General features: G+C 41.2%; 1 protein-coding gene across 7 annotated transcripts in view; it reads right to left on the bottom strand.

Moving 5' to 3' along the window:
* NF2 (neurofibromin 2 (merlin)) overlaps positions 1-21891 on the bottom strand; it is a 101607-nt gene that overhangs the window by 60899 nt on the left and 18817 nt on the right. For 5 of the 7 annotated variants that reach the window (XM_006869219.1, XM_006869220.1, XM_006869225.1 and 2 more), the window contains exon 2: positions 1781-1906. The exons of the other annotated variants lie outside the window; for them this stretch is intronic. In XM_006869219.1, coding sequence (XP_006869281.1) covers positions 1781-1906 — 126 coding nt within the window. The remainder of the gene's footprint in view (positions 1-1780; positions 1907-21891) is intronic. 7 annotated transcript variants of the gene reach the window in all.

Here is a 21891-nt window from a genome sequence, read left to right as displayed (position 1 = left end):
GCACATAAGAAACAGTTAAAAACTAAAAACTTACAACTCAAAGGTTTTGAACACTATCTTTCATAGAAGACTGAAGGTTTTAAAATTTTATACTTAATGGAATTATCCTTTGTTTTTGTTTTTCTCTTTGCTGCCAACCTCCACACTGAGGTCCATGTTGGAATGGAGCTTAGAGACGATGAAACAGATCCTGATGAAATCATTCCAATATTAACCAAGCAACAGAAGTGAAATATGGCCATCATGACAACTCTTGATTCCAGAGATGCCCCATGGGATGCTTGGAACATAGTCAGTAACCAGTGCCTTTAATCTTCTAACAAATTCATCCACCCCCTGAAAAGCTTGAACCGTCTGCTCTCCAGAGTGCACTTTAGTTCAGGACATAAACATGCCATATGACATGCTACGAGGCTCTCATTAGCATGTGTCATCATTTATGTCCTTTGAACAGCAGGCTCCATGGCACCCGATGCTCCCAATCTAGCTCTATTTGGCCGTTACTCTTGTATGATTTAAAATCTACTTGACTGAGAATCACAAAAAGATACAGAACTTTAACACATAACACTTCATGCTCCTGCCCAAATGCCAGGTGGCAATGCCCAGGAAATGCAAACTAAACCTGATCCTAGAACACACACACAGACATTGGTACACAAAGGCATTCTGATGTTCATGATTGGGAATTCCCATTGTGAAATTTACAACCAGCATGAATTCCAACAAGGAGATCTGGATTACTGTATCCATACCTGAACACAATTTACACATCTATGTTAGAATCAAACTAATAAAAAAGGTTTTTACTGTTTATCAGGACTTGTAGTATATAATCACTTCAGGTAAGCAATTATTGCTGTTGTTGTTAAGTGCTGTAGAATTGGTTCTGACTCATAATGAACCTGCATAAGGTTTCTGAGTAGCAGCTGGTGGATTTAAACTGCCAACCTTGTGGCTCGCAGTAAAGTGCTAATCCTACGGCGCCACACCAAGAATTACAGGGGGCACCTTTTGGGCAAAGAATTAAACACTGAGATTCAGGTATCTTTCAGAAGTTACTAACAAAAGTATGTGGCTCTGCTCCCCAACTATTTTCATGATAAGGAAGGTAGGTAAGTGTGACTATGTGTGCACATATGAACCCCAGAAGAGGGCAGTTCCCTTGAGTAATATTCATTTCCAAACCACATTAGAGTGTGGGAGCCGAGACGACCCCATGTCTCAGCAGCCCCAGAGAATCCAGAGGACAAAACAGACATTCTTCCTTCCCCACAGGGATCGTAGTCTTTATTCCCTTAGATCACATTCATGATGAATTCAAGTCAGGCCATGGTGTTTCTCAAAAAGACTTAAAATTTTCTTTAAAGAACACGAGCCCCAAGAGAATTTTTTAAAGACATGTATACATATACATGTGTGGATGTGAAGGTAGCTGTAATCTTTATTAATAAATTCTGACAAGTGGTTCAATAAATCGAAGGGCACAAAATCAAAAGAAATCAGTCTGGTGACAATGGATAACTAAGCCAGGAGTGGCAGAAGCTTAATCTTGGTTAATTCTGCTTCCTTGGTTAATCCTGTAAGAAACCCGTGGCCGTTCCAGGACCTGCTTTCTGCACTACTAAATTCAGGAACGTATCCCCTTTAGAAACATGCCCACTTCTCTGTATCATCTCTTCAGACCCGGATGGTGAACAAACAAGCTAGGTGCATGCATAGGGAAATGACAGAAAAAAAACGTGCCAGCCCCACTGGTTTCATGGCATCCCAGCCCAACCTTCTTGTCCATTTTGAGCCAGGCCACGGTGTCTTTGATTGTATACTGCAGTCCAAAGAACCAGGTTTCCCGAAGCCCCAGAGTCCGACACACCAAATCAAACAGGTCCTTTCCTTTCCACTTCATCTGCAATATAACCAACAGGGAAGGACATTGTAAGCAAAAATCATAATCCCCTTTTATGAAAACATTTTCTCTACTTTCAGATTCCAAAATGCAGAGATGACATTAAAATGGCTGATAAGCACAGAATTCCTAAATAATTTTAAAGCTTCCTACACAAAACCATGAGTGGGAAAATACCAATTAGAGCTTAATGGCTTAATCACTGCAAAGCATACACAATACCTCCCTTGGACAGTTTTTTACAGATCTTAATATCCCCAAAGCTGCTAATTTAGGAAAGCTGGTAAATAAGCAAACTCATTTAGGAAAGTCGAATCTCTTGTGTTAACCCAGGGATATGGCTAGCTTCTAAGGACACTAATTGTCTTGGGATTTTGTTGTTGTTGATTTTTATTATTATGACTTTGTATTTTGATAAAAAGTTAGTGTTTTGTTGTTATTTTGTTTTCATCTAAAGGTTGGATATTCTAGAAAATTTTTTGATAGCAATACTGAGGAGGAAGCTGCAACCAAAAAGTCATAAATCATGGAGAAAAGGAACCATTAGCCCTGTCAGTCCAATTACAGATCTCTCCTACTTCAGATATGCAGTTGAAGTCAAAGGGGAAGCAACTCACCTTAGTCACATGGAGCAATTTCAAACTCTTAGTACCTACACCAAGGTAACAAATAGACACCAATATCTTGTAGAGTGTGTACCCCAGAGCCTCATTTTCAAAAGGACCTGAAGCAATGGCTGCTCAACACGTTTCTCAGTTCTTTAATCTTGGAGCCGGAACAGCAGATTCAACATCTTAATGGGGGGGGGGGGGGGGGGGGAAGAGGGGAATGAGAATGCCCAGCAGCTGGGAAAAGGTTGCCACCTTGTGGCTTCTGAGGTTAACACACACAAGATGTTGCTATACTACCCCTTAGCTGCGGTTTGAGGCCCCCACACATGGACAAATGCACACACAGACACAGTTCTGATCACATGACACATCACAGAAATGATGGTCACAGTTAGGGCCATCTTGGAATTCAGATATGAGGTCACCATATATCTGATAAGATCACTCCAATGCGGAAGCATCTATCTTCCTGCCCTTGTTACAAATTCCATCCTAAATCCAGGCACCCTGAAGAGGCATCATGACAAGAAACAGGGAACCCAAACTTCCAGTTTCAGAGACTTGTTACAAAAGCCAGAAAGAAAAAAAGGTAAGTTCGATCTCAGCTATCTCCTTAGATTTCACTAAAACCTGATTCCACAGCAACGTTTCCACCAGGCGGCCTTCTGTTTTCACAAAGCGCTCTCTTTGAAGACCCTGCCAGACTAGCCTATCCCGCCTCCTAGGTTTGCTGTCACTGTCATCAAAGCAGCCAGCTTGATGGGAGAACACCAAGTGTGTACCCATTTTGCCATTCACCGGGATCATGTCTCCTACGTGTCCTCAGCTTCAGCTTCTGTGCCCTCTCCATCACTAAAGTGGTCTACTGGAATATGACAAAGATTGAGGCCCTTTAGCAATTATTTTGAACAGAATAAAATCAAATGAAGGAATTTTATTTAAAAAAAAGATGATCTTCTTCCCACCTTTCATGAAGCTCAAGAGTGCTGGCGGCATCCCCACCTGCCCGTTACACAACAGGACAAAGGGTTTTTTCATCCAAGGCAAGTCTCAATTCCTCCAGGCAGACTTTGACTGAAGAAATGTTATTTTGGAAAACTAGAAGCTTCAGGATGCTGATTAGCCTCTTGTCTCTATTTTAAGCCAGTGAACAGTATATAAATTATAAATGACTACCTTGCTACAAGATAATGTAACGATAAAGAACAGACATTAACTTGGATAAGTCAAACAGCCAAGGGCCCAGAGGATCAAGGTAACGATTCCCAATCATATTCCCAGTCCTCCCTCACCTGCTCCGGCTGGGTAGGCAGGCTGCTGGCAGCTGGGGGCTGTCTGCGAGCCGAATGTGCAGAGCATCTAAACTAAAAGTTGCTGAGGAGCCAATTTCCTGACTTGGGAGCTTAAATTCTCAAACATAATATTCTACTAATGCACTTTTCTTGTATTCCCCTCTCTTTCTTTGTTTTTAAAATGCAAACCTGTCTTTGTTGAATGCAAAATAAATTTTGCCCCTGAGGAGCTTGCAATAAAGTGACTTGGGGTGGGGTTGGGAGAGGTTCTTACACCAATTCAGAATGCCCTACTTAGATTCAAAGAACTGTAGAAAGTCAAAGCTGGAAATGAATCTGAGTAATCAGTCACCTCCTGCAACCCTGTCACCTTTCTGTGCAAATAGAGAAACAGAGGCACAGACACTTACACTGGACTTAAGGCACTCGGCTGCTAATTCAAAAAGGTTGAGTTTCGAGTCCACCCAGAGACGCCTCAGACAAACATGTCTAGCCAGCTACTTCTGAAAAATCTGCTCCCAAGCCCTACGGAGGTACATTCTACTCTGATACACGTGGGATTGCCATGAGTCAGAATTAACCTTTTGGAAACCGGTTTGAGAAATCAAACACCCTGTCACTCAAATACCTCTTTTCTGCTCTGTGGGGTTACTTCCTCTAGCTCTCCACCAGCACTCCCAGCCACCTTCCCAGTAGAATAGCCAGCTTCTTAACACTCTTCCCCACCCTAAGATCAAGCCCATTCTCAGAAGGGCCAGTGACCACTCAGCTATAATGTAAATGAAAGCCTCTGCTACCTCTTACTTGTTCTTAAAAAAAAAAATTACTGTGTATTAATTAGGTGAAAGTTTACACAGCAAATTCGTTTCCCATTCAGCAATTCATATACAAACTGTTCCATGACACAGGTTATCACTTGCAGTCCCCATTTCAACCCTGCCTCACCACCACCACCACCCACCACCCACATTTCCAACCATCTACTTTTCTTGCCCTCCTTGCCTTCTCTCACCTTTGCTTTTGGGCAAATACTGCCCATTAATTGATTGTTCTAAGGATCACCTTCTGCATGGATGTTACTATTTTACAGGCCAATCTATGATTTGGCTAGAAGGTAATCTCTCCTAAAGTGGGTCAATATTCTCAGGGGTTCCTCTAGTTTAGTCTTTTTTATAAATTTAAGTTTGGATCTACATTTTTATCCACTAACTAAGACCTATTGTTTCCTTGCTCATAGCAATGGGTAATGGTAGCTGGTATACCATTTAGTTCTTCTGGTCTCGGTTTAGTGGAAGCTGTGCTTCTTGTTGTTCATCTGTTTTCTTAAAGTCTTTAGTTTTCTTCACTCTCCTTTGCTCTACAGATGAGGTGACAACAGTTGTATCTTAGACACCTGCAAGCTCTTAAGACCCCAGATGCTTCTCACCAAACCATTGCTGTTGTTGTTAAATGCCATGGAGTCAGTTCCAACTCATAGCAACTAACAAACATATTAAGAAATGCTTAATTATCCATTGGAGTCCTGGTGTGATGTTGTGGGATTAAGCACCAGACCGCTACATTGATCTCAACTACAAGGTGGTAGTTAAACCCAACAGTCAATCTTCAGAAACCCTATTCAAGGTTGCTATGAGTCAGAAATGACTGCATGACACTTAACATAATATAGCATAACAACAAATTAGCCATTGCTTTTGTTGTTAAGTGGCACTGAGTTGGTTCCAACTCATAACAACCCTGTGTAGGATTTCTGAGGGTTTGAACTGCTGAGCTCTGGTTCACAGTCCAGTGCTGATCCTGCAGCACCTCACCAAGAGTCCTAATGTAAATCAAAACAACAATGAAGTATAATCTTATTCCAATATTAATAGCAAAGTTCCAAAACACAGAAAACAATAAATACAATAAATAAAGGTGTGGAGAGACTGGGACCTCCTACACTGCTGTAAAATGGTGCAATCACTGTGGAAAAAGGTATGGCGTGTTCTCAACAAGTTGGAACTAGAACTACTTACTGTATGACCCAACAATCCCTCTATTTAGTATATATTCTCAAGAAATAAGGGCTGTGACCCTAGATATATGCATACCCATATTCTTTGCAGCCTTATTCACAATAGCAAAACCATGGCGACAGCCTAAATGCCCATCAACAGAAGAATGGTTAAACAAACTTTAATATATATACACAATGGAATATTACTCAAGAATAAGGAAGAATCTGCAAAACACTTCACAGCAACAGTATGCGGAGCGAAATTAAGTCAATCACAAAAGGGCAAATACTGTATGAGACCACTGTTGTAAAAAGTTAAGAAAAGATTTTCCTGCTAAATGAAATATTCTATGATGGTTACAGGGTGGGTAGGGAGAGACAGGGAAAAAAACAAGAGTGAATAGAGGTAAATACTGTTAACTTACAGCACATAGAATGGATTGCAACCATTATAATGACACAAAGTATATAATTTGTTGAATGTGGGACTAATGATCTGTTCTGTAAACCTTGACTCAATTTACAATAAAAAGTTAATTAAACAAAAAGAAAAGAATACTTTCTTTGGAGCAAGCAATGTTGGGCACATATAAAATGGTATGAGCACAGTTCCTGGAGAAAACACAGGCAAGGACCGAGGCCAGAGAAGGTTTTCATGAACAAATGAGAGTTAGTTGAAGGAGACATTAAAAATAAGTATTTAAAAAAAAAATTCATTTTTTTTTTTCAGCAGGAAACAGCAAATCTTATGGTAGAGCTCCAACAGCCTGAAAGCCACTTGTCTTCTCTGAAGACTCCTAGGCAGAAGATGGATAGGATAAGACCCTACAATTTGGAATGGTTTCAGATGACAGAGTGGAGACTGGGTTGGAGGAAGGGAGCTTAGAAAAAAAGACCATAAAAAAAGATCCGCTCTACTGGTAGCGCAGTGGTTACGAATCGGGCTGCGAGCCGCAAGGTCAGCAGTTCGAAACTACCAACAGTTCCGCAGGAGAAAGGTGAGGTGGTCTGCTCCCGTAAAGATGTACAGCCTTGGAAACCCTGTACAGGGTCGCTATGAGTTGGAACCCACTCCATGGCACACAACAACAACAACAACAACAAGCATATAAAAGGCATGGATGGGGAAGGGAGGAGGAAGAAGACAGCCTGAGGTGTGGAAGGGAGAAAGGAAGCAGAGTCCCAGCACCCTGGCCTGAAAACTTGTGGGGACTAAGGGGGAAGAATCACAGGGCTCATGGTTCTGGCTTGGAGTCTGGTGGTTCTACTATGAGAGAGATGGAATACAGAAGAACATATTTCAGAGGACAGAGAGTGATTAAGTTTTAGACGAGATATATCAACAAGGTGCCTACTGAAACCCAGCAGAGATATTCTAAAAAATATTTTATTTAAAGCCTTGTTATAGTTGTTTCTCGAGTATTTCTACACATTAGAATGAGGAGAACTGCCACATAGAGTTTCCTAGGTTGTTGTCTTTACAGGAGCAGCTTTTCGGTCTTTTCTCCTGCAAAGTTGGAGTTACTGGTGGGTTGGAACTGCTGACCTGTCAGTTAGCAAATGGGCACTTAACCACTGCACCACCAAGGTGCCTCTGATTTAAAGCCTTAGCTTGATTTGTAAAATAATGATTAAATCTACCCTCAACATGTATTTCATGCTACCCATGAGCCTGTGCTGAATTTTCAGCATGCCCTTCTCCTATAATGTATGACTAATGTTCAGCCTTTCTGATTTGGGTTTCTACTTCCTTACAAACAAGAGCTGTTGGTCACAGGAATCCCAGGGGCTCTCAGGACAGCCAGTGGGAGGTCTTTGGTTGCAACTCTGGGTTTCCTGGGTGTCAGCTGGCTCACCAGGACACGACTATGCAGTGGCTCATGGTCATCAGAATAGCTCCCAAGATTTCAGGAGTCTCAGAACAAGAGCAGTATTACTCAACCAAACTGACTTTGTGGTTTCAAACACCCAAGGCTCAAAGAATTCAAGCAAAATGGATCATCATTCATTTGCTGTCAAGAAACAGTAGACATACATTGTGTCCAAGCACTGCACGAGGCACAGGAGGGGAATAGGGAACACAGAGGCAAGCCTCCATTCCCAGACAACAGGTTTAAAGCATGAAGGAGTCAAGAACAGGTGACCAACTCCCTTGCATCACACGTAAGAATACAATCCAGGCTTACTGTCATGTCAGCATTATAATACTTGCAAGTGCCACAACGGGGACAGCCAGGGCTGACTTCTGATGGGAAAGAGGGGCCAAGTGAAGACTGGGCTTGGGGGAAGGTGGAGAGAGCAGGAAATTATGTTCCAGGCAAAGGGAAGAGCACACACAAAGGTCTAGAAGGCAAAAAATAGATGACTCTTCAGGAAATAAAAGTATTGTAGTTCAGTTTAACTGGAATCTACCGATACTTTCCGAAAGGACCAAAACTATCATCTAACATCAGTTACATGTCAACTGTGTAACTCTCCCTCCCTCATTTGACCACAGAATGTTATTGAGTTACTAATTGTTTCTAAGAATGGAACATTAACTAGTGCCATTCTAGATCAACAGGACAGAAATCATTACATATGATGGATGCCTCAGGACAAAACCAAAAAGCCCAAACCCATTGCTGTTGAGGGAATTCCAACTCATAGTAACCCTAAAGGACAGAGCAGAATTGCCCACAGGGTTTCCAAGGATATAAATCTTTACAAAAACAGGCTGCCCACCTTTCTCCCTCGAAACAATTGGTTGGTTTGAACCACCAACCTTTCAGTTAGTAGCTGAGTAGTAACTGTGCCACCAGAGCTCCTTATGACATTAGGGCTAATTCTTCCCAGGAACCAATCTAAAAGGATAGCTAAACTATGGTTATTTAGTGTCATTATGAATTGTAGCTGTCACTGTGTCACCTTGGGCAAAACACTGTACTTTCTTGTGCTTCAGAATGGAGATAATAAACAGATCCTGTCTCAGATGATTGATTAGTGCATCTAAAGATGAAATGCATTGCTGTTGTTGTTAAGTACCATGGAGTAGGTTCCGACTCATAGTGACCCTGCACAGGATTTCCGAGGCTGTAAATCTCTATGGGAGCAGAACGCCTCATCTTTCTCCCGTGGAACCGCTGGTAGTTTCGAACTGCTGACCTTGAGGTTGGCAGCCCGACTCATAACCACTATGCTATTGAGCTCCTTAATACATGTAAAAGGGCTAAAACAGCCCAGAACAAATACTCAATAAAGGATTGTTGTTAAGTGTCATGGAAGCAGTTCCAGGGTTTCTGAGGAGTGGCTGGTTAGTTTGAACAGTCAACACCTTGTGGTTTGCAGTCCAGTGCTGATCCTACAGTGCCACACTAGGGGAGTTATCATTAATTTAAGGAGCCCTGGTAGCGTAGTGGATTACGAGCTGGGCAGCTAGCTTCAAGAACAGTAGGTCTAATCTCCCAAACACTCTGCAAGAGAAAGATGAGGCTTTCTGCTCTCATAAAGGTTTACAGCCTAGGAAACACTATGGACAATTCTGCTTTGTCCTATACAGGGTTGCTATGGAGTCGGAATAGACTCAGTGACTCTTAACAACAACATCATTAATTTTAACCCCATTGCTTTTTAAAGTGGTACTGTTTAAACCCTCCCAGTCCCATTTCACATGGATGATGGATGATAGATCAAAAAGGGCATCATCAATTCTCATCATGCTAACCATATTATCACTCATCCAACAAACATTTATTGAACACTCATTACATCCTGGTCATTGTGCTTGGTACAAGAGATAAATGATGAATTCCAGACAGGACACTGTCCCTATTCATGTCTGGCAGAGAAGACAGGTAAATGGATAACAAAAACACACCCTGGTAATGCTGTCAGAGGGCTGTGGGAACACAACTGGGGCCTGCAGCCCAGAGACCTAAGGACCTGGGGGCAAGGGGTTCTATAAAGGAAGGCTCATTTCAGCTGGGCCTTGAAAGCTTGTGTGAAGGGGCTAAAGAAAGGGAGGTCATGCCAGCTAGAGGGAACAGCATGTCTGCTGCTTGGGTCCAAGTTGTTGTAAAGCGGAGGAATGTTCTTTGCACTTCGCTCGTATCTGACAAGCAGCATAATTATCCTATCTGCAGTACTGAATGTTCAATGCAATCCTGAAAATTCAGCTTCAGTCCAATGCTGGGTTAACAATTCTGACTATACAACAGATTAGAGTCATGTTGTTCATCACTGGGTCAAAGCAGTGATACATCCCAAAACAAGTCCAGCCGTTACCTCCAAGAAACATAGGATCAGTGTAATGAGTCTTATTTTTACCTTTTTGTTCAAGTATTTCCTTTTCTAATACTTGACATTTAAACTTTAAAGGCCTTTTTTTGTAGGGCTTACAATTTTTCCTGAAAAACTTGCCAAAATAGAACAGCTCCTGGTTCTGATTAATACATATTTAAACCCACCTTGCATCCACCTGGCCAAAGTGTACATATAACCACTAGAACGCTTTGCTTTATTTCACCCTGGTGAAGAAGAGGGAAGTTAAAAGGCAAATGTTCATTTTGTAGACACAAAAAGAGGTAGAGGGCATGAGAATGGTGGTCTGCAGGGAACAAAAAGACAGGAAAGACCCCAAATCTGGACTCCTCTGAAAGCACACTTCCCTCTGCAGGCCTCGCCCTCGAGATGCCCTTCAAATGCAGAGGCTAATAGTAGAGAGTCTGGAGGTACAATGTTTCTCGCCTTCATGGCTGTGCGTTCCCATTACTTTAACATGCTGCGGTGCTATTTCATAGATATATACTTGGGCCTGTATCAAAGATAGATGTGTATGAACTTTATAAACAGAACTAAGAGCTGTCAGCATGTTATTTTTTTGTAGGGGCTGAATTTATGAGCTTTACCTAGAGGGAAGTGCTTATAATTTATCACCCTAGAACATTTTAAGGAAATAGCACTAAGCACTTACCTGCCGCAGCAGGAAAAGAGCTAGAATGTAGCACTTTTCTGCTGTCAGAAACAACTGGCCCCAATAACCAGCAAAGTTGACTGGTGTTTAATGCCAGGTAAGCATTAGGAATGTTAACTGACTCAGTCCCCAAACTGCTTTTTATCTTTTGCTTAGACGCCTTCACATTTCATCTCTCCCACAGCTTTCTTTGGGCTGTGCAGCCCTTGACAATAAAATCCCTGATTTTTTTGTGATCGTCAAGGCAACAGCATAAGCCGAGAAAGAGCCCAGTCACTTTCTGAGAAGGGGCCTTGGCTAGGAAAGGACAACTTTCTTAAAGGAGGACTCAATTTGGCTGCTGTTATGGACTGAATTATAGCTACCAAAAACTTATGTTAGAATTCTAATCCCAAAATTTGTGGAAAGAGTTGTGGGTGGGACACATGGTTAAGCACTGGACTACTAGCCTAAAGGCTGGTTGTGTGAGCCCATTCAGAGGCATCCCGGGAGACAGGCTGGAGGTCTGCTTTAGAAAGATCACAGCCTTGAAAACCTTACGGAGCAGTTCTCTACATACATGGGGCCATCATGAGTCAGAACCCACTCAATGCAACTAACAATAGTCATGGATGGGACCCAGTTTGGATATAAAGTTTTCTGTGTCATATTAATGAGACTGTACCAGTGTAGGGTGTGTTAGAAAGCAAATCATATCTGAGTTACAAAAAGAGCAGCTAAAACACAGTCACAGGAGCTCTGGTGGTGCAATGATTAAGTCTCAGCTGCTAACCAAAAGATCAGTATTCGAATCCACCAACCACTTTGTAGGAGAAAAGATCTGTTCCCATGGAGATTTCAGTCTAGGATACTCTGCTATAAGTTAGAATCACTCGAAAGCATACAACAGCCTAAGACATTGATGTAGAAAGGCAGGTGTGAGGATCATCTACTAACCAAGGAAGGAGTGGGCACCACCAAGACTCTGATTTGTACTCTGAGTCTCCAGATCGTGATAAAATAAATTTCTATTCTTTAAAACCACTCATTTGTGGTATTTGTGTTATAGGAGCAATAGGGAACTTGGAATATTTGAAATGCCTAAGAAATAGAACCCACAGAGCAGCTTTACAGAGAAGGCTCTGGGAAAAGGCTGAAAGAGCAGCAGCATTCCCGCTGATAGATGCCTGGAGGACGAGATTATCAGCCACACAGGAATGCTATTTGACCCAATGGCGGTCTACTCCACAGCATATGAAAGAGAACCCACAAACACGGGTCTTTTAAAGCATCCCTTATCAAGGTTTCTTGTAATTAGCTCACAAACTGCCCTAGCATTTGCCATGAAAACTGTTGAAAGGTTAGCTCCCTTACAGATCAGAACAACAGAAGGAATTGCTCCTCCCCAGGAGCCCAGGCTCAGGACATGTGCCACATGTTTACCATTATTTCAGAAATGGAAAACTAAGGATGACTGTGCTTTCTCCTTACAATGTTTATCTAGAGCTGACTTTTGCAGTCATGGCTGGTTATGAAAATTGATTTATAGGATATATGAGAATGTCTTTTAAGATGCTAATATACCAAATTCAAACCTATTTATTTGTCCATTAAAAAAAACATAAATGTCAAATACCTCAATTTACAAGGTAAACACAACGGAAAGTTATAAAAAATGTCTGTGCAGAAAGTGAATAATGAGTTCTATTAAAATCTATTCTGACTAATTAAAGAGGATGAGAGAAAGCGCAGTAATGCTCTTGTAGCACTGATCCCCTGCCTCAGAGCACTACCAACAAAGCAGGTTCTTCAGGCACATGAGCTCACCATTGTGCTGGTTCCTTTCGCAATTAAAATACTTAGCCAGCTGTTACTTCTCAACATGGGGGAAAAAAGGATCCTCCAAACAGAAACAGAATCTTAGCCTCAAAAGATACATTTTCCTCTGCCAATCCTGATCCCTCTATCCCTCATTTAATCTGGGCAGAATGTCACAAACCTGAAACCTGCTCTTTGCAAAAAGTCCAACTTCAAATTCTTGCCCCATTATAATCAAAAGTAGCAAACTATTTTCTTCACCCCATTCTCCAATCATCTCTGCTATTATGCGGGAGCTATTTAAATTATTGGATTCAAGGCCTTCCACTAATTGCTTCCTCCCTCTTTCAACCAATTTCACATGGTGTAATTTCTGCTTACCTTGTTATAACCCAGCCTAGCCTGTGCCCTCTCAGACCTTTAAACCTCCATGCTTTCATGCAGGTGTAACCAGATTTTTGCAAGGGCCATTCTTTTATCCCACTGTTTACCCCACTTCTGAATAATATCAGATACATGAGCATGTACTTCACATATATGGAAAAATGACGTGTCTGTCTTTTCCCCTCAGATTCAGGTCTTTCCTCCAATTCTGCTGATCACAAACTCCTTAAAGGTAAGGGAGTTTACCTACCTCATATGCATGCGAAAGCTGGACAGTGAACAAGGAAGACCATAGAAGAATTGATACTTTTGAGTTACGGTGTTGGAGGAGAATATTTAAAGTGCCATGGGCTGCTAAAAGAATCAACAGATCTGTGCTGGAAGAAGTGCAGCCAGAGTTGCTCCTTGGAGGCCAAGATGGCCAAACTTCGTCTCTCATACTTGGGACATATTGTCATGAGGGACCAGTCACTGAAGAAGGATGTCATGGTGGGTAAAGGGTCAGAGAAAAGAAGGAAGACCCTCAATGAGATGGACTGGCACAGGGGCAGCATCAATGGACTCAAGCGTAGCAACAATTGTGAGGTTGGCCCATAATTGGGCAGTGTTTTGTTCTGCTGTGCGTAAGGTAGCTATGAGTCAGTACCAACTCCATGGCACCTAACAACAACAACAGCTACCACACACACACACACACACTCTCACTCACTCACTCACTTTAAGTCTTCAAGAACCCAGGGATATGGAATGAATTGTGTTCCCCAAAAATATGTGTTATAAATCATAACCCTTATACTTGTAGGTGTGTAACCCCATTTGGGAATGGGTTTTCTTTATGTAAATGAAACAGTGTTAGTGTAGGGTGTATCTTAAACCAATCTCTTTTGAGAGATAAAGGAGCAGATTAAGCAAGCAGAGAAGGGGGAAGATAAACGCTGGTGTTAAATGTGCCAGACTGCAAAGCTGTTTGAACTGCAAGGTCGGCAGTTCAAGTTCACCAGCTGCTCCTCAGAAACCTATACAGGATCGCTATGGGTTGGAATCGAATCGACTTAACAACAACACATGATGATCACAGAGGGATCAATTAATAGATGCTGAGGAAAGACAAGGCCCTTCCTCCAGAGCTGACAGATGAAAGCCTTCCTTTAGATCCAGGGCCCTGAATCTGAATTTCTTTTAGTGTTTTCTAAATTGTGAGAAAATAAATTTCTGGTTGTTAAAATCACCCAACCACTCGTGGTGTATCTGTTATAGCTGCACTAGATAACTCACCATTGAACCAATAAATATCGCCATCCATATAAATGGAGAAAAGACTGAAGATGTTAATGACTTCATTTTGCTTGGATCAACCATCAACACTCATAAAGCAGCAGTCAAGAAATCATATTGCATTGGGCAAATCTCTTTAAAGTGTTAAAGAGCAAAGATGTCAGTTTGAGGACTAAGATGTGCCTGACGCAAGCCATGGTATTTTCAATAACCTCAAATACATGAGAGAGTTGGACAGTGAATAAGGAAGACTGTAGAAAAATTGATGCATTTGAGTTATGGTGCTAGAGGAGAATATTGAAAGTACCATGGACTGCCAAAAGAACAAACAGATCTATGTTGAAAGAAGTACATCCAGGGTGGTCCAAACTTTGTCTCTCACACTTCGGACATACTGTCAGGAGGGACCAGTCACTGAAAAAGGATATCATGTTTGGTAAAGTGAAGGGTCAGAGAAAAGGAGGAAGACCCTCAATGAGATGGATTGGCACAATGGTAGCATCGATGGACTCAAATGTAGCAACGACTGTGAGGTTGGCCCAGGATCGGGAAGTGTTTCATTCTGTTGTACATAAGGTCACTATTAGTCGGTGGCATCTAATAACAACAACAACAAGATAACTTACAGACACCAAGCAAGTGCAGCACACTTCGTGGGCACTGGATGAATGCTTGCAGTTGGATTCTGCTGATGATAATGATAACTAGATGAGGCTTCTTAAGTAGAGCAGTCTTGTAAGTAATGATTGCAATGAAGCAAGAATTTATGACACTGCTTATTAAAATTCGTATTGCATAATTAGGCCTTAAGGTATCTATTTACCCCCTTTAGTGACATAGGCTGATTTTCTCTCTCTAAAAATACCCTGGCAAGGAAACCTAAATCACAAAGAGCCAAATAGAACGTTCTCCACAGAACAAAAGAGACTAGTAAGAAACAAATCATAGCACCTCGGAAGCCTTTGAGGTCTTTCAAAACAGGATGAATTATAGTTTTTGGTTTCTTATTTCCTTTTAAGTTGTGGTTTGGGTGAAAGAGCAAATTCATTTTCCTGAATAATAATTTTTTAGGTTTACAGTGTCTGGCTTTCCCACTAAAGTGAAAAGAGGTTATGGGAGCAGCCCTGAATCCTGAGAGGAAATATGTATCCCAGACTCCCTCCCTCCACCAAGAACAAGCCTGTGACCTTGGATAAGTAAAGCAGCTCCACTGAGCCTCCGTTTCTTTATCTATTAAGTCTGTTATGCCCTGTGTAATGCCCAGATTTTATGATGCTATGAATAAGAAGATGAGCTTCTTGAAAATCAGATGGCAGATTACAAAGCAAAAAGAAACAATACAGTTATGGTGCTATAAAAGCAATACAGCCTCCTCAAAGCAAAAGCAGCTAATCTCTTGGAATTTTGATCACTACATGAGAGCAATCAGCCCTGTCGGACAGCTAGAAAGCACCCAAACCTGCTGTGATGGGTAAGTCACTTAACCTCTTTGGGTCTCCATTTCTTCAGTCACCAAGTGGTCTTTTTTCAGGATTAACACACTGACTCTATGGGATTGAGGAGGTTCTGCATAATCCATGTAGCACTTTCTTTCATTGCTATGTATTCCTTTTAATGCTTTAACATCCCATTCTATATTCTGAAATCATTTTCAAGTGTGTAAATGGCACCTAACACTTACTCTCTGTGTGGTTCCTACATTCCTTTCCCTTATTCAGGATCTGCTAGCATGCTCCTTTGTTGCTAAAGTGCCCTGGAGTCAGTTTCGACTCACAGCAACCCTGTACAGGGCTTCCATGGAGCGCTGGTGAGTTTGAACCACCAACCTAGTGGTTCAAACCAACCTGTGATTGAGTGCTTACCCTACAGCACCACACCAGAAATTCCCTACTCAATTTAATCAAGAGTTGACTATATAATAATGAACATTCAAATGGTAATTTTAATGCTGCTGAAAAATAGAAGTCTTTAGCACCTAGCATGCTACTGATATTCAGCAATTATCAATGATTACCAATGTTTAAAACACTGAGAAAACTCATTCTGCCGAGAGCTATAAATTGAATGGTAAGTTCGGAGCAAACAGATGTAAGGTTGAATTTCAAATGCCTAGAAATCAGGCAAAACTAGCAAATTATTATATATAGCACATGATTAAGTATTATCCAACTGATTAACTATTTCTGTTCTTGTTGTTGTTGTTAGGTGCCATCGAGACAGTACCAACTCATAGCAACCCTATGCACAGCAGAACAAAACACTGCCCGATCCTGGGCCAACCTCACTACCATTGCCACGCTTGAATCTATCGATGATGCTACTTGGCCAATCCAGACGGAGACAGACTAGGAAGAAGGAGTGACGAACTACTTCCAAATATTAAGTCACTGAAAACCTTATGAATAGCAGAGAAACTCCTATTCTAGACTTCTAAAAAATTATAATTTAAACTTTGGAAAAAAAAAAAGAATAGAGCTATGCAGAACACAGAATTAAATTTTAAGCATTCTACTTCAGCTTCTAGCACCACCTTGTGATGAAGTTTCATGGCTGTTAATGACAATGACACAGTTTTTGAGAAGATGAGAAGGTAGAAGTATAAGTGGGTTTCCACCCACTGTCCTCAAGTAGATTCTCACTCATAGCGACCCTATAGAACAGAGTACAACTCCTTAGAGATTCTGAGACTATGAATCTTTACAAGAGTAGACAGGCTCGTCTTTCTTCTGAGAAACACCTTGGTGGTTTTGAACCACTGACCTTGTGGTTAGCAGCCCAACAACTTAACCTCCTTTGTCACCGGCGCTCTTTATGAGTAAGGACTAAAATTATCTGTAGATAAATAAGAATTACCTCGGGCTGAAGACTTTTACTGAACATATTTACAAAACTGATTTAACCTCAAAGTCAGTATTGTTGTTGTTTTGTGCCGACTCATAGCCCACAGGGTTTCCAAGGAGTGACTGGTGAGTTTGAACAACCAACGTTGGGGCTCAAGCCGACCTTGCAGTCCAATGCTTTATTCCAAAGTCAGTATGTTGTTGTTGTTAAGTGCTGTCGAGTCGGTTCCGACCCATAGTGACCCTGTATAGGTTTTCCAAGGAGCAGCTGGTCAGCTTGAACTGCCAACCTTGAAGTTCAAACGGCTTTGCAGTCTGATGCATTACCCCACAGCACCACACCAGGACTCCAAAGTCAGTATAAGTAGGATAAAAAATAGACAAAGGTGGTTAATCTAAAGGCATAGATCACTTATCACTTATTTAGTAATTACTCCAGGCTGTATCTGAAAGTCAAACCATCAAAACTACTGAAACTGTAAGACTAAAATTGGAAAAGTGGATGAGAACGTCCTAAGTATTATAAACTTACTAACAAGATTTCTGTGAATTTTCTAAAGTGAGATCCAGATTTTGCCAAGAAAAAGAGAACAGTAGTGAAGCATTTGTGGTAGCCAGAAGGACCCAATAACTTGAGAAATTATGACTTTGACACCACCTAGTGGCCAATGATTCTGAAACAGAAGTAAGCACCTTGAGTCTCAGCACAGGTGACTAAAGAATTAATTAAAGGTCTTTCCCGGAAGTCAACACAACTGTAGAAATAAAGCATCACCTGCTAAAAATGTATTGGTATTCTGGTGTGGTGCTGTAGGATAAACACTGGACTGTTAACCATAAAAGGCTGGCAGTTCAAACCCACCAGCTGCTCCTTGGCAACCCTAGAGTGTCACTGTTAAGTTGGAACCGACTCACCAGTACTTAACAAAATGTACTAAAACACGTGGATTTTGAATCTTAATTAGACAGGTGCAGACAGGAAGAGAGAACACACCATCCTGTAACAGACCAGAGAAGCCTCATCACCAGCTGGTAAAAAGATGGGCAGTTCCAAGAAAACTCAACTCTAGGATTTTAAGACACTTGGAACAACCTCAAATGCTGTAACTTCTCTAATCAAAAATAAACCAGGACCAAAAATGCTCATGGACAAGAATGCAAAACTAGAATGAATAACTGAAGAAGTATCAAAAACAAAAGAGAAAAAATTTCAAAGTTACACATTAGGGGAAAAAAAAAAATTAATTATGGCAAAAATCATAAAATAATCTTGCCATCACAGGGATCAAGTTAAATAAAACGTAACATAAACAAAAATTAACTCAAGATGGATTGTTGTTGTTGTCAGGTGCCATCAAGTCGGAACCGACTCATAGCAACCCCATGCACAGCAGAACGAAACAATGTTCGATCCTGGGCCAAGCTCACTACCACTGCCACACTTGATGCCATCAATGATGTCACCTGGCTGATCCATCTCATTGGGGGTCTTCCTCTTTTTCTCTGACCCTCCATCTTACCCAGCATGACATCCTTTTCCAGCGACTGTTCCCTCCTGACAATATGTCCAAAGTATGAGAGACGGAGCTTAGCCATCCTGGCCTCTAAGGAGCATTCTGGCTGCACTTCTTCCAAAACAGATCTATTGGTTGTTTTGGCAGTCCATGGCACTTTTAGTATTCTCCTCCAACACCACAACTCAAAGGCATCAATTCTTCTACGATCTTCCTTATTCACTGTCCAGCTTTCACATCCATACAAGGTTATTGAAAATACCATGGCTTGGGTGAGGCGTACCTTAGTCTTCAAGCTTACATCTCTGTTCTTCAACACTTTAAAAAGATGGATAGAAGACATAAATGTAAAATCTAAAGCAATAATGAATATGGGAGAAAAAGTAGACCATAGGCCCTGATTTGAAGTCCTGGTATGACGCTGTGGGATAATGCATTCAACCACAAGGTTGGCAGTCCAAATTCACCAACTGCTCCTTGGAAACCCCATACAGGGTCATGTAGCATAGTGGTTACGAATTGGGCTGCGAACCGCAAGGTCAGCAGTTCGAAACTACCAGCTGTTCCGCAGGAAAAAGATGAGGCTTTCAGGGTCGCTATGAGTCAGAACCAACTCCACGGCACATAACAACAACAACAACAACATACTATGATTTGGAATCAACTTGACAGGCACTTAACACCACCAACAATGGGCCCTGATTCATGACATAAATAGTCTACCAAACATAACTAAAAATGCACAAGATAAACTAGATAAACCAGAAGATAAACTAGACAACTGGGACCTCCTAAAAATTAAATACTTATGCACATCAAAAGACTTCCCCATGTCTGTAAGAAAGAAGAGTGATGAAAATCTAAGTCTCACGGAAACAATTAGTAATCCATTGCACTAATGGCCCACGCAAACATCTGTTTCCACAACTGTGAGACCAGAAGAACTAGATGGTGCCCAGCTATTATTACCAGCTGCTCTGAAAGGAATCACATTTGCAGGTCCTAGACAGAGGGGGAGAAAAATATGGGAAAAAACTCAAAATCATAAAAAAAGAGACAAAGCTTACTGGTGAGATAGACTGGTGATACCCCTGAGACTATGGGCCTCAGTCACCCACCCTTCAGGTCTAGAACTGAATTTTTTCCCTTAGCTCAGTTTCAGCCAAGCAATTATAAGGTAACAATAACACTAGTGAGATATGCATACCTAAGAATAATCAGCCACTTGAGAACAAAAGGACAGCATTTACCCAAAGACAAAGTTCAATTAGGTTAGGAAAAGAGGAATGGGGAACAGGAAACATAGGAAGGAATGAATGGGAAAAGTGATGTTACATTGTAGGGATGGAACTAAAATGTTTATGAATTGTTGAATGGAAACTGATCTGCCCTATAAACCTTCAGCCAATTCACAATAAAAAATAAATAAATAAAATTATTAAATTATACACTTTAAATGGGTATTTGAATGTATGTGAATAATTCAATGTTATTGGGAAGTGCTTTCGAGTTGGTTCCAACCCGTAACGATCCTATATAGGGTTTCAACACCTCAACATCAGACAAACAATATAATGTAAAAATGGGCAAAGGACATTCAAATAAACATTACCAAAGGGCAGTCAGGCGGCCAACAAATATATAAAGCAATGTTTGAGATCATTGGCCATTAATCCACTACCATTAAGTCAATTCTGATCATAGCAAACCTATAGGACAAAGTAGAACTGTCCCATGGGATTCTTGTTCCCGTGTGCATTAGCCATTTGTTGTTGTTGTTGTTGTTAAGTGCCATCGAGTTGATTCTGACCCATAACAACCCTGTATAGGGTTTCCAAGGAACAGCTGGTGAGCTTGAAACACCGACCTTGCAGTGCAAACAACTTTGCAGTCTATCACATTAACCTACAGTGCCATACCAGGAATCCATTAGCCATCGTTGTTGTTGTCATCTACTGTGAAGTTGGTTCCGACTCATAGAGACCCTGTACAGGGTTTCCTAGGCTCTAAATCTTTACGGGAGCAGAAAGCCTCAGCTTTCTCCCGAGGAACAGCTGGTAGTTTCGAACTGATCTTGAGATTCGCAGCTGGATTCATAACCACTATGCTACCAGAGCTCCTTCCATTAGCCATTAGAGAGACGCAAATCAAAATTACAATGAGATATTATTCTGGCTATACTTCTTTCAAGATAGATTTGTTTGTTCTGGTATTCTATGGTATATTCAAAAACATTAATTCTTCTTCAGTCTTCATTATTCACTGCCCAGCTTTCATGCGCATATAAAGTGATTGAAAATGCTGTGGCTGATGTCAAAGAGACATCTTTCTTTTTAACACTTTTGCAGCAAAATTGCCCAATACAATAGATCATTTGATTTCTTGACTACTGCTTCCATGGGCACTGACTGTGGATCCACATAAAATAAAATATTTCACAATTCCAATTATTTCTCAGTTTATCATGTTGCTTTCATGGTCACGTTGTAAGGAATTTTGTTTTCTTTATGTTGATGTGTAATCAGTACTAAAGGATTGAAGAGAAAAAATCCTGGAATTCCAAGTAGATCATGGCAAGTAAAAAGGATTCACTTAGAGAAATGTCCATCTGATTGAGGGAAAGACAAACTAGACATGGAGACAATAAGCATGGGTTGGTTGTCAGTCACATAATTCACCAACAAAACTTTAAGCCCACTGGCAAGTTCACAAAATCTTGGTGAAATGGAATTTACACAAATGAAATAATACAATAACAATGGTGGTGGTGGTGGTCATGTGCCGTGGAGTTGGTTCCGACTCACAGCAACCCTGTATAGGGTTTCTGAGGCTGTAAACCTTTACGGGAGCAGAAAGCCTCATCTTTCTCCAGCGGAACGGCTGGTAGTTTCGAACTGCTGACCTTGAGGTTAGCAGCCTATCTCGTAACCACTATGCTACCAGAGCTCCTTAGAATAACAATAATGTCACTGAAAAAAAATTGTTGAGTCAAGAAGTTCTTGGAAAAAATCTCATTTAGACTTTCTTTTTCCTATTTACTACATCCTTAAGTTCTCCTTAACCTTTCCTCTCTTTTTTCTATTTTTAGAATACTATTGCTGTTGTTGTTGTTAGGTGCCATCGAGTCAGCACCGACTCATAGCGGCCCTATGCACAGCAGAACTAAACATTGCCCGATCCTGGGCCAACCTCACTACTGTTGCCATATTTGAGTCCACCAATGCTGCCACTTGGCCAATCCATCTCATTGGGGGTCTTCCTCTTTTTCTCTGACCCTCCACCTTACCAAACATGATATCCTTCTCCAGTGAATGGTCCCTCCTGA

This window comes from Chrysochloris asiatica, unplaced genomic scaffold, assembly GCF_000296735.1.
Source record: "Chrysochloris asiatica unplaced genomic scaffold, ChrAsi1.0 scaffold00128, whole genome shotgun sequence".
NCBI classification, from domain to species: domain Eukaryota; kingdom Metazoa; phylum Chordata; class Mammalia; order Afrosoricida; family Chrysochloridae; genus Chrysochloris; species Chrysochloris asiatica.
Note: the sequence above shows the minus strand (reverse complement) of the source record. Positions and strands in the feature narration are given on the sequence as shown.